This window comes from Protopterus annectens, chromosome 2.part1, assembly GCF_019279795.1.
Source record: "Protopterus annectens isolate FY-2018-M chromosome 2.part1, PAN1.0, whole genome shotgun sequence".
In the NCBI taxonomy this organism is placed as follows: domain Eukaryota; kingdom Metazoa; phylum Chordata; order Ceratodontiformes; family Protopteridae; genus Protopterus; species Protopterus annectens.
This window is the reverse complement of record NC_056729.1, coordinates 1,741,523,985-1,741,537,364: the sequence shown is the minus strand read 5'-3', so window position 1 is coordinate 1,741,537,364 and position 13,380 is coordinate 1,741,523,985. Positions and strand designations below refer to the sequence as shown.

General features: G+C 44.0%; 1 protein-coding gene across 1 annotated transcript in view; it reads left to right on the top strand.

The window, feature by feature from the left end:
- UBE2J2 (ubiquitin conjugating enzyme E2 J2) overlaps positions 1 to 3,679 on the top strand; it is a 404,416-nt gene extending 400,737 nt beyond the window's left edge. The window contains exon 7 of the mRNA XM_044063196.1: positions 1,169 to 3,679. Within this exon, the coding sequence (XP_043919131.1) occupies positions 1,169 to 1,453 (285 nt within the window). The 3' untranslated portion in view covers positions 1,454 to 3,679. The remainder of the gene's footprint in view (positions 1 to 1,168) is intronic.
- Positions 3,680 to 13,380: the final 9,701 nt, after the last annotated feature.

The window sequence follows — 13,380 nt, the reverse complement described above, 5'->3', positions numbered from 1 at the left end:
ATTTGTGCCTGTAGGTATTCTGTTCCCATCATTTTCGTTTTGGTTTTGCCTGCATTTAAGTGAATCCATGCACCCCAGTGACTGGGTTTGTTGTGTATTATGCCAGCTGACTGAGATGCTGCTAAACCACTGTAAATGTATGGTAAACATGCTTACTTTAGCTTCATTCAGACTGTGTCTTGCACACTTTAGTTTTTCCGTGGAAACGTCTCTTCACTGTTTTTCTTACTTCAGGCAGGTGAATGTCAGAGTTGAGGTGTTTCCTCTCTTTAGAACCTTTTTATTGGCCTTTAAGGGCAGTCTTTGTCTGAGAACAGTGTTTAAGTTGCTGTCCAAATTAGTTCACCTTGCGTTTGGCCAGTCATGTTCTGGGATAATCTTTGAGGTGGAATAGAAGACTAGTGAATGTGGCTTCCTTACAAGTCACGAAGAGTAAGTTCAGCTTCCCTGAGGATCATCAAGGAAGTGTTTGGTCAGGTTTTTAAGTTCATGGTGTAATTTTTTCCAACTGTTATCCCCCATGTTTCTGTGTAGTACAGCATCATTGTGTGCGAGTATGTTGGCTCTCCTCTGGGGATTTTCATGCATCATTATGCAACCATGGAGTTAGCACATACAAGAAAGGAGGTGCAGATGGTGTTGGGGGGGGGGGGTTTGGGCCTTGCCTTTGTTAGTTAAACAGTTTTTGAGCAGTGTTGCTAGCTTATGGGGAATTGTGTTCTCACATCAGCTGTGATTGAGTGACTGGGGGATGATCAGTCATACTTAGCAAATAAAAAGACATTGTCATGTTGGCTAAGTTGAATTTTGAGAGATTTGGAAGTAGCTGACCAGTTGCCTGACAGAGTCATGGAGTAGGTTTTCATTTTTACTAGTGAGGGAAAGAAAAAGCAATGGCTTGTGGGAATGTGTGTAGACATTAAGGATAGGATCATAGAGAACAGATGATGAGATGGAGTGGGTGTAATGTTGGAGGAGGGCATCACACAGTGGCAAATAGTATCACTTTGAAAAAAAGTTTACCAAGAGATGACTGTGAGACTGAGCTTGCATTTCTAAAACCATGTGTGCTAACTGTACATCATGTGTAACTCTTTTTTTTTTTTTTTCTTCTTCTTCTTCTTCTTCTGTGTTTTAAATGTAAAATTTCTGTGGTGTATGTTTACAGGAAATCAAGCAAAAACAAAAGGCACAGGAGGAAATTAATAACCGAACTCAAGGCCTCCCTTTACCAGACATTGTTCCCGAAGGTGAACTAAACCATGGTCAGAATGGACTGCCAGTCCTCAATGGACATGTGCCTCTAGCAGCAGCAAACCACCAAGGCCTCCAGCAAGCGAATCGTAATCATGGACTACTAGGAGGAGCCTTGGCGAACTTATTTGTCATAGTTGGTTTTGCAGCATTTGCATACACAGTAAAATATGTGCTGCGAAGCATAGCACAAGAATGAACAAAGACCTTGCAAGACCAAGTTTAGTACAAGCTGTCTGGACATGAGGGTTTGAAATTGGGAAGTATCTGTGATGCAGATAAAATAGTGGTTGGCTCATGGGTTTAAGTTCCAAAGGATCCTCATGTTCAGAATGGACCTGCTTTGCTGCTGAGAAAAGTACACACACGAAACACCAAAGTAAATATATGCTTCACAGAGCAAGTGGAACCTGTGTAAATGACTCTAAACTATAATCAGGTATGATGTTCCTTGAGAGAGGGGTACAGTCAGAAAAGCTAATCTGCGTCATGATTAAACAGTGAATTTTCTGTAGAATGTAACATGGGAAAGCACTTAACTGTCTGTGTGTGAAATAAAAATCAAAGTAGGTTTCTCTTTTAAGGTAGGCCGCTTCCATTAGGCAGAGATGAACCGAAGCTGCGTTCAGCAGATTAATTATTTATGCATACTTAAAGCTTGTGTGTCTGTAACATCTGTATGCAAGAAATGACAGCGATTTCAGGTTGTGCGGGATTAAATTTGTATTTTGTACCTAGTTTTTTTTTTTCTTTTACTGTGTATGATGTCTGCATAGCACTACATGATTCTGTTTCATCATTAAATAATTTTTTTTGTAGGAAAGTGGTGCAGACGCAGGTTTGCGTAAAGCCACCATGAAACGCATTATAACCTTCTTATATACAGATATATCCTTTGGTCCATTTTCAAGCTCTGGTGTTGAGTGTGAAATCGATGCTTGCAGTACTCCACTCATGGCTGAAATACTTTGCTGTCCCAGTTAAAATATTTTAAAGCTAGCTGAAACTCTTCAATGGAAGATGATTCAGTTGACTGTAAATTTTAATATGGTTTGTAATGCACTTGGTTTTATTAATTTTTCATTTGTTACCTGCAATAATCCCCTAGAATTAAGAAACATTTTGAAAGTTGCTTCTTACTAGTATTTTTTTTGAGTATTATTTTTGTGTTGCATTTCCCACAGAATGCCTCCATTCAAAATAATTAATAGTTTTCAGTGTTAAGAACGCAAATAGCGTAAAAACATGAGCTGCCCATTCAGTACAGACTGTTTTATGGAAATATTTTGCATTTTTGAATCTCACCGCCAAGATGACTTATTCTCATTTGTATGAGAAGCCAGGGTAATCCAGTTTTGTCTGTCTGTTTGCTTGCTTTGTACTGATGAAAACTTTTTCCCCCCAACCTTCTGTGGTTCATACTCATTGCAGGTGACTTCCTGACACACACTAGCCCGACTCATGATCCCAGTCATGGTGTTCAGTGTTGTCCTCCTGCTGTCCTTGTGTTACTGCCTCTAGTCACCACTGGAAAGCACTAGAAGACTCACTGCAATCCATCTCTGCTTTCCCTGGGAGCGAGGGTATCAACCCCCCACACACACACACACACACACACACACACACACACACACACACACACAGGGCCAGCTTGTTCCACTATCACAGCTTAATCAAACTGTGGTCACTGGTGTCACTGTCAGGACTTAAACGTACATGCTAGCGGGTCAGCAAATGCTTTTGAACTTTTGTCTGTCTACAGTAACTAATGGTTTGTTCATTAAGTGTGACATCCAGACCCTTATGTTCTCAGGCCGCGTCTCTTTGGTCTATTTATTCCTCAAAGGCAGCAGACCTATAAAAGAGAGCAGGCTGTGTTAGCAAGCAGTGGGACACCCCCCACCCTGACTGTCCCCTCTCAGTGGTGGTTAATAAATGCACTTAATGTTGCAGCATGACGCCTCAGAGGTAGACTTTTGCCCACCCCCAGCCTTCTCCTTAGCATAGCTCCAGTTCATGTTGCACATCCTATACCTATGTCCTTAAATTGCTTCTACCCTTTGGCGCAGTGGGCACACCGGTTCCATTTCCCAGTATGAGGAGCAGGCTAATTACAGCCCATCATTGAAGTCGGGTCACTTGTGGCATAGACAGGGCTTTTTATATCTGTATGCCACAAGGCAGAAATGCTGTTGATCTTAATATTATGAGATGAGAGTTGGAGAGATGTTCACTTAAGGCAGCATCATAACAACCTTTACACAATGGTTTGGGGAGCTTATGTTAAATGCAACTTTCTGTGGTCAATACATTTTGTAGATGTGTCTGAGTATGTGTTTGTGTTGTAAATACACAAAATGTATAAACTTAAATGGAAATTCCTTATTGTAGAGCTGAACTTCCATAATTAAAAGTTTGTACAGTTCTTTTGATGAGGATCTATTAAACATTCTCAGTGCTTATTGTTTCACTGAAATACACAAAACTTGATTTTACTTTTTGATAAATTAACCCCTGAAGGGTTGACGTTGAACATTTCTGTGGTAGGTTCAAGACTGATTTTGCAGAGTGAATTCATAGGTCTGAAATTTTACATTGTGCCTACAATGGTATGTGAATGAAGAAATTTTTCAACACAGTTTCATAAACAGTCTAGAGCCATGGTTAAAATGAACCTATGCTGCAATATTTGTGGTATATGAATAGACCTCCGCAGCTGTTTCTTCTCTCTGTGCATAGAGAATTTCCTGATGTTCTTCGTGTTTCACTGTTGCAGTTATTACATTTGGGTAATCTGCTTGCAGGTTGCCCTCAGTCGGCCTGATTAACAAAGTCTTGGGTCCTGTGTCAGTTGCTGTCTCTTCTTCCATGACGTCAGGTCTTCGAGTATAAAACATGCAGCCGACACCATTACATCAGTCTTTCTTGCCGTGAGGTGCCCGAAGCAGAAGCAGTTCGCAAGTGCCGGTCAGCCGACTCCTGAAATTTTCATTTTCGAGTTTCAGAACCGAAGTCTTCAACTAAAAGCTAAGTACCCCGTTGGGGAAAGTTTTTCTTGCTCCTTTTCCAATGACAGTAAAAGTTAATAATTGCATTACTTGCGGAAAGCAAATACCTCATAAAGATTTTCATTCTTATGTATTCATTGCCAAGGCCCTGACCACAACGTACCTTGCTGTCGGTTTTGTGCTTTATTTAATCAGCGCACTATATGTCGTTGGCATATTTTTGCCTCTTAATATTTCGGTTCTTGATTTAATTATGCAGAAATGTCATCGGTTAACCATCCGACTACCGGGATTCTGAAAAAACGCAAAGATAAAGACAGAGACAGGCTGCCAAGGTCCAAAACTGCTGACAACGCTTCTCCTAAGCCAGTCACCAGTTCAGTACTCAGTGATGCGCTTTCGCAGCCCCTGATACCCGCTACTTCTGATCCGCAGGCCTCTACTGAGACCCATTCTGAGTCCGGTATGCCGCAAGATACTTCAACTATGGAACCCATGGATGTCTCTACCTTAGATGGGTCCGGAGCCACTGTGCAGGCACCGGCTTCTGAGGGTGTGTTCAGGCCTACAGACTTGCATATTAAATCGACACCTCCTTCATTACTGAAGCCTAAATCTCGATCCATGTCTAAAAAACCGACCCCCAGGCCACATGCTCAGGCCTCTATGCCTAAAAAACAAATGATAAAAATGGCTGAAGATTTAATAACTCTTATCAGGGGTAGCCCCCCCCCCCCCCAAGAGGCCTAGGGCTGAGCTTGATTATGAATCTTCTGATCAGGATTCTGTTTTTTCTGACTCTTCTGATGACCTGGATTTGTTCTTACCTACTTATGAGGATTCTGATGCAGAGGACTCAATTCCCTCTGCTTCCCCTCCAGAGGATTTTTCTTTTGGGGAAACCTTACATACTCGAAGGGAGCATTTTCACTAGGAAAGCCAGGAATTTTCTGATTCAAAAAAGAGGCTTAGGGATTTTCTTCTACCTCAGCATAGGCCTTTGGCTATTCCTCCTGTACCAGACATTGATGATGCTTTCTCGGAATCCAGTTTGGCCACTCATTCCCTGCTTCCTGCTCCCAGTAAACCTGACAGATACTACAGGGTCCCAGAGTCCCACAAGTTCCTTTTCAAAAATCCTATTGCAGATCCAGAGACTGTTTCTCAGGGGCCCAAGGGCATTAAGGCTTCTACTGGTAAAACTCTTATCCCTTCTAATAGAGACTCCAGGGCGCTGGATAGATGGGGAAGAAAGGTTTATACTTCAGAAACTTTGGCAATTAGAGCTTTAAACTGCCAATTTCATATGTTAAATTATCAGCAACATGTTATTGGACTACTTAAACAGAAAATTATGTTGATTTTTGACTGTGTGAAAAATAAAGACTTGTAGAATTTAATGCATTCTGCTGAACAAGTTGGAAAACGCACTTTGCAATGTGGTTTTGATTCTTTAAAGGCCTCTTGCAGGGCTGCTGTTACTGGGTCTGTGCTTAGAAGACGTGCTTGGCTTAGGGTGCAATCTTTGCTTGAGCATGTTAAAGCTAAATTGTTGGATGCTCCTTTAAATCAGGACTGCCTGTTTGGCAACAAGGCTGAAGAAGTTCTTAAAAAGATGGAAGATAAAGCTAAATCTATGCAAACTGTTAAAGATTTTTTACAAGTTCAGCCTCCTAGATTTAGTAGGCACTGGCCTTCTACGAATTGGTCCTTTCCAGCCCCTTCCAGGTCTTCTCAAGCCAAGCCCAGACACAGCAAAAACCCCAGGTTACAGACCCAGGGGACTCCCAGAACTAAACAGTGGGGGGGCCTCCACCTCCACGTCTGGGAATAACAAGACACCCCCTATGGTAAACTGTCTCAATTATTTCCTTTTAAAATTTCCAAGCACTTATCTTTTGACTGCCCCTTTGGGGGGAAAGATGGCTCTTCATGCAAAGAACTGTAAACTCATTACCCAGGACAATTGGGTTTTAAATGTAGTGTCCCAGGGATACAGATTTCACTTCCACACATTGCCAACGCCAAGTGGTGGGTGGGACCTACCCCCAAATCAGTGGGCAGAGGCTCAAAAACAAGTACTTTCCCTCTTAAGCATGAGGGCTATTCAACTGGTACCAGAAGAGGAAAAGGGACAATGTTTCTATTCCAGACTTTTTCTGGTACCCAGAAAAGACAAATCATGGTGTCCAGTCCTCGACCTGTCTATTCTAAACACCTTCCTGGAGATTCCAAAATTCAAGATGCTGACTCTTCACTAACTACTTCCTGTGCTAGGCAAAGACGCCTGGTTGGCAACACTAGATTTAAAAGAAGCATACCTGCACATCCCAATCAGGGAATATTGCAGAAGATACCTACGCTTCTAAGCAGGCTACACGCACTATCAGATGTTCATCGTGTTTCACTGTTGCAGTCATGACTGTAGGGTTCTCCCCTGCCGGCAGGCAGCCCTCGGTCGGCCAGCATCCCAAAGTCTGGGTCCGGCGTCGGCTGTTCAACCATGCTCCCTGACGTCAGAGCGCCAGGAGTACAAAGCTGACAGCCGACGCCATCTTCTACAGTCTTTCTTGCCGTGCGGTGATAGCAGTTCGCAAGTGCCGGTTGGCTGACTCCTGACTATTTTTTCTGATAAACTTCAGTCCGAAGACTTTCTTCTCCACTCAAAGCTAAGAACCCCGTTGGGGAAACTTTTTCTTGCTCCAGTCCGATGTCAGAAAAAGTTAATAATTGTATTTCATGTGGGAAGCAAATACCTCATAGGGATTTTCATTCTTAGTGTATCCCTTGCTTAGGCCCTGACCACGACGTAGCTAGTTGTCGGTTTTGTGCTAGATTCAATCAACGTACAATTAAACGAAGGTACGATTTTGCTTTTCATTACTTCGGTAGGCGCTTTAACTACAAAATGTCATCGGATACGGTTCCGGCTACCAGAGTTCACAAACGTCGCAAGGATAAAGACAGGCCTCCGAGGTCCAAATCTGATGATAGCGCACAAGCAGAGCCAGCTTCAGGTTCGGCCGTCGTCAGTGAGGTGCTTTTGCAGCCCCTGTCGTCGGCCATTTCAGAACCAATGGCTGAAACGGACTCTCATGAGGAGCCAATCAGGCCTTTAACTATTTCTATTGCAGGACCTTCGGACAATGCTCCTTCGGATGGGTCCGGAGCTGCTGTGCAGGTACCGGCTTCCGAAGGGGCCTTTAAATATTTCTATTGCAGGACCTTCGGACAATGCTCCTTTGGATGGGTCCGGAGCTGCTGTGCAGGTACCGGCTTCCGAAGGGGTTTTCAGGCCTACTCAGCTTCTAATAAAGGCAAAGACTCCTCCTAAATCAAAGACTGCAACACAGGCCTCTTCTGAACCGGCTCCCAAGTCACAGAAACAGTTACACAAGATGGCAGAGGATTTACTTACTGTGATTAGGGGTTCACATCCCCCTCCGGATAAAAGGCCAAGGCAGGATGTTTATTATGATTCCTCTGATCAGGCTTCTGTTTCTTCAGTTTCCTCTTCTGACCAGGAATATTCTTTCCCTCCTTATGAGGATTCTGATGCTGAGGAATCCATTCCTTTAGCTTCTCCCCCTGAGGATTTCTCTTTTGGGGAAACTTTGCATGAAATGAGGGAACATTTCCACTGGGAAGGACAGGAGTATTCGGAATCTAAGAAAAGACTAAGGGATTTTCTTCTTCTTCCCCAACATAGACCCCTGGCTATTCCTCCTGTTTTGGATATTGTGGATGATGCTTTTTCGGAGGCTAACTTAACCCCTGACTCTTTTCCTCCTGCTCCTGTTAAGCCTGATAGATATTACAGGGTTCCTGATTCCCACCAGTTTTTATACAAGAACCCTTCTGCTGACCCTGAAACCATTTCTCAGGGTCCTAAGGGAGTTAAAGCCGCTTCTGCCAAAAATCCCTTTCCCACTGAAAAGGATTCTAGATCCTTAGAAAGATGGGGCAAAAAAGTGTACACTTCTGCTACTTTGTCCATTAGGGCTTTAAACTGCAGTTTCATATGCTGAAATACCAGCAATTTCTCTTGTCTGTTTTAAAACAAAAGCTTACTTCCATTTCTGCCTGTGCAGATGATGAGGAATTACATGACTTATTGCATGCCACTGAACAAGTTGGGAAGCATGGTTTACACTGTGGATTTGATGCCTTGGAGGCTTCTTGTAGGGCTGCTGCCTCCGGCACAGTCATTAGAAGGCATGCATGGCTAAAGGAACAAAATTTGCCTGAACAAGTAAAAGCTGAATTATTGGATGCTCCTGATATTCATCGTGCATACAGCTGCAGTAATCACAGATGGGTTTCCTGCCGTCAGGCGGGTCCTTGGTCGGCCAAATTCCAAAGTCTAGGTCCGGAGTCGCTTGTTGTCGCTTCTTTCCTGACGTCAGTGCGACAGGGGTATATAAGACACAGCCGACGCCATTTTCTTAAGTCTTTTTTGCCTCGCGGTGCCCGAAGCAGAAGCAGTTCGCAAGTGCCGGTCGGCCAGCTCCTGAAATTACGAAAAATTGGAAACCGAAGTCTTCTTTAAAGCTAAGTACGCCGTTGGGGAAACTTTTCTTGCCTCAGACCGATGTCAGACAAAGTTAACAATTGTATTTCTTGTGGGAAGCAAATACCGCATAAGGATTTCCATTCCCTCTGCATACCTTGTTTAGGCCCAGACCATGACGTCTCAGGCTGTCGCTTTTGCGCTACTTTCAATAAATGCACTATTAAGCGTCGGGCGGAGTTCTCCCAGCACTTTTTTGGTAAAACCTTTGATTATAAAATGTCATCGGAGACTCAGACTACCGTTTTGTCCAAAAAACGCAAGGACAAAGACCGACACGCGAGGTCCGCGGTCTCCACCGACACCACGCCAAAACCGGCTACATGTGGTCCGGTTCTCAGCGAGACGCCTACGCAGCCCGACTACCAACAACACTTCTTTGGCGGTGTCTTCTGTAACCGAGACTGCAGGTACCTCGGCCCATACCCTGACAGTCAACAAAGAGAAATCCAGGCTAACACCAACTCAGAAAATAACTTTCCTGGGTGCCAACTTGGACACAAACACCCAGATGGCCTATCTTATGCCAGAAAAACAGGGGCAACTAACTCAGTACTTCAAAAAACTAGCAAATTGTACCAGGCTCACTGCAAGGAAAATCCTGCAGGCTCTGGGCTTCATGGCATCTTGCATTCTTTTAATCCCATGTGCAAAGTTGCATATGAGGAAACTTCAATGGTACCTAAAAAACCTATGGTCTCAATACAGCCACAGTTTGGAAACAATAATACCAATAATCCCATGTTTGCAAAAGGAATTTCTATGGTGGGCCCAAGCATGCCAAACAAACACAGGTCTTCCATTCTGCAAGCCTCAAGCAAATCAAGTCATCACAACAGATGCCTCAGACTACGCCTGGGGGGCGCACATGACAGACAGGTGCATTCAGGGCAAATGGTCCCAACAGGAAAAGCACCTTCACATCAATCAAAAAGAAATGCTAGCAGTGATAAATGCAATTACAGCTTTCAAGGACCTCCTGCATCCAGGGCAATTATTGATAAGAACAGACAACACCACAGTAATGTGGTACATAATCAAACAAGGAGGAACACATTCATACCCCCTGTGCAGGCTAGCCATGTCACTTTGGAACTTGGCTCTGGAATGGCAAATCGAACTTCAAGCACAGTACTTGCCAGGATTGGAAAACACGCTGGCAGACAATCTAAGCAGAAATATGACAGACCCACACGAATGGAAGTTGCATCCTCAAGTGTTTACAAAGATAATCCAAGCGTGGGGAAGGCCAGACATAGATCTCTTCGCCTCCCACAGGAATCATCAATTGAAAAAGTTCTGTTCAAGGACCTTTCATCCAAAGGCCTGGAGAGTGGACTCCCTTTCTTTCAGTTGGGCAGCATGGACAGTTTACGCTTTCCCACCTTTGCCTCTTCTGCCCAAGGTGCTCTTGAAAGCAAGAGTAGACAGACCAAAGATGATACTGATTGCACCAGACTGGCCAAGACAACACTGGTACCCACTCCTGAGGAGCCTAACACATACTCCTCCCTGGACCCTACCTCTTATGCCTCTTCTACTGACTCAGCACAGCTACAAAACTCTTCACAGTCAGCTGAAAACACTCAATCTGGCTGCATGGAAAATTCCTTAACACCACAACAGACCCTACTCTCCAAAGAGGTGCAGGATGTCATTTTGGAGGCCAGAAGGCCATCTACTAGAAAGGCTTACTCCGCAAAATGGAAACGGTTTTGCGCTTGGAATGAGAAAAAAGGCCGGGATCCTAGAAAACTGAATTTGCGTCAGATATTACAGTATCTAGCTGAGCTGTTGAACAGTGGACTTTCATTTTCCTCCATCAAAATTCATGCCTCAGCCATTTCTGCAGAATACAACACTGATCCACCCTTATTCTCTCACCCACTTTTAAGACAGTTCCTCAGAGGGGCTAAGAATATAAGATCTCCAAGGAAACAACCAATACCAGCCTGGGATCTTAATTACATTCTAGAAAAATTAACATTGCCTCCCTTTGAACCAGCTGCCTCAACAGATTTGCAATATTTGTCCTGGAAAACAGCTTTCCTTCTGGCCATTACCTCAGCTCGTAGGGTTTCGGAACTACAAACCCTCATGGCTGTGCAGCCCTTTCTCATCTTCCATCAGGACAGGGTTTCCCTACGAACCAACCCGTCATTTATGCCTAAGGTAGTATCCAGGGTAGCTTTAAATCAGGCCATACACTTACCTACCTTTTACCCCAATCCTCAAAACAAAGGGAAAGGCTGCTACATTCCTTAGACATCCATAGACAGCTACGTTACTATTTGGACAGAACAAAGCCTTTCAGGAAATCAGAACAACTTTGTGTCCTATGCTGTAGGAGCTCAAGGGAAGCCAATTTCCAAACAGACAATTTCAAAATGGATAGGCCACTGCATACGGTTTTGTTACTCCTTTCATGGCAAATCTGTTCCTACAGGCATCAGATCCCACTCCACAAGGGCCACAGCTACCTCTACAGCCTTCCTCAGAGGAGTCCCTACCAAAGATATTTTGGAGGCAGCCACTTGGAGTTCTGTGCATACCTTCACAAAACACTACCACCTGCCTTTATACTCCAAAACTAGAGCAGGCTTTGCCACTGCTGTGTTGCAGGGCATTCTGGCTCCCCCCAATTCCACCTAGTGCCTACCACCCTGTGCGTAGCTTTGGGATTCTACCCATCTGTGATTACTGCAGCTGTATGCACAATGAACATAGTACAGTTTTATACCTACCATAAATGTAGATGTTCGAGTGCTAATACAGCTGCAGTACAGGTTTCCCTCCCTCCTTCCCCTCTTGGTAAAGGCCTAGTGGCTAACACCTCCTCATACAACCTGATTGGGTTATCCTTCTATGGTGTATTTGCCTGCAACTACTGATTTTTGATTATATTGCATTGCATGATTATATACATAATTTATGTATTGCCTTCCTTCTGGGGGCACCTGACATCTGGGGCAAGAAAGACTGAAGAAAATGGCGTCTGCTGTGTCTTATATACCCCTGTCGCACTGACGTCAGGAAAGAAGTGACAACAACCGACGCCGGACCTAGACTTTGGAATTCGGCCGACCGAGGACCCGCCTGACGGCAGAAAACCCATCTGTGATTACTGCAGCTATATTAGCACTCGAACATCTACATTTATGGTAGGTACAAAACTGTACTTTCAGCATAATGTTTTGTTTGGATCAAAAGCTGAAGAGGTGATTAAAAAGATGGAGGATAAGGCGAAATCCATGCAAACAGTTAAAGATTTCTTACAAGTACAGCCACCAAGATTTAGCAGGAATTGGCCTTCAAAAAATCGGTCCTTTCCCACTTCAGACAGGCCTCAGAGGGGTAGATATAGACGCTCCAGAGGAAGGCCTCAAACACAAGCTTCTTATAGACCAAGACAGTGGACTGCTTCCACCCCTAGGGGAGGAGAGGACAGGTCACAAACTCATAGGAAACAAACTCAATAACTCCCTCTGTTGGGCTGCAGGAACTTCTTGCCTGGAAGCCCCTCTCGGAGGAAAACTCTCTCTTTTTTATCAAAATTGGACTCATATAACCCAAGACAAGTGGGTTCTGGATGTGGTTTTAAGAGGTTACAAATTCCATTTTCATACCCTGCCAAGGCCAAGCGGATGGCCAGACCTTCCAAAACATCAATGGACAGAGGCCTTAAACCAGGTGGAAGCTCTTTTGGCTATGAAAGCCATAGAACTGGTTCCACTTTCAGAGATGGGCCAAGGTTTTTACTCAAGGCTCTTTCTAGTCCCCAGGAAGCAAAACTCATGGAGACCCATTCTGGATCTGTCAGTCTTGAACACCTTTCTAGAGATTCCAAAATTCAAGATGCTTACTCTACAGCAGCTACTTCCAATGCTGTCCAAAGATGCATGGATGGTAACTTTGGATTTAAAGGAGGCATATTTACACATTCCCATCAGGCAGGAACGCAGAAAATACCTCGGGTTCAAGGCCGGATCAAGGCATTATCAATTCTCTGCACTGCCCTTTGGATTGTCTACTGCTCCCAGGGTCTTCACCAAATGCCTGGCTCCAGTAGTAGCTTACTGCAGACTCAAGGGAATTCAAATTTACCCTTATCTGGACGATTGTCTAATTCAGGCAGACAGCAAGGATGTCTTACTCCAGCATCTAGAATGTGTACAGAACCTCCTCAAGTTCCTGGGATTCTCTGTAAACATAAAAAAGTCCAATTTGACACCATCACAACAGATAACTTTTCTGGGTGCTCTTCTAAACACCACAACCCAGATGGCATTTCTGACATCCGAAAAACAATTACAGCTGGCTTCAACTTTCAAAACCTTGGCAACTTTAACTCAGCTATCTGCAAGGAGATTCCTGCAGGCTTTGGATTACATGGCCTCCTGCATCCTTCTCGTACCATATGCAAGACTACACATGAGGAAAATACAGTGGTACCTAAAAAGTGTATGGTCTCAGCATTGCCACAGTTTAGACATACTGATCTCCATCCTGCCTTGCCTTCAAAAGGAATTTCTTTGGTGGTCCAGGGCA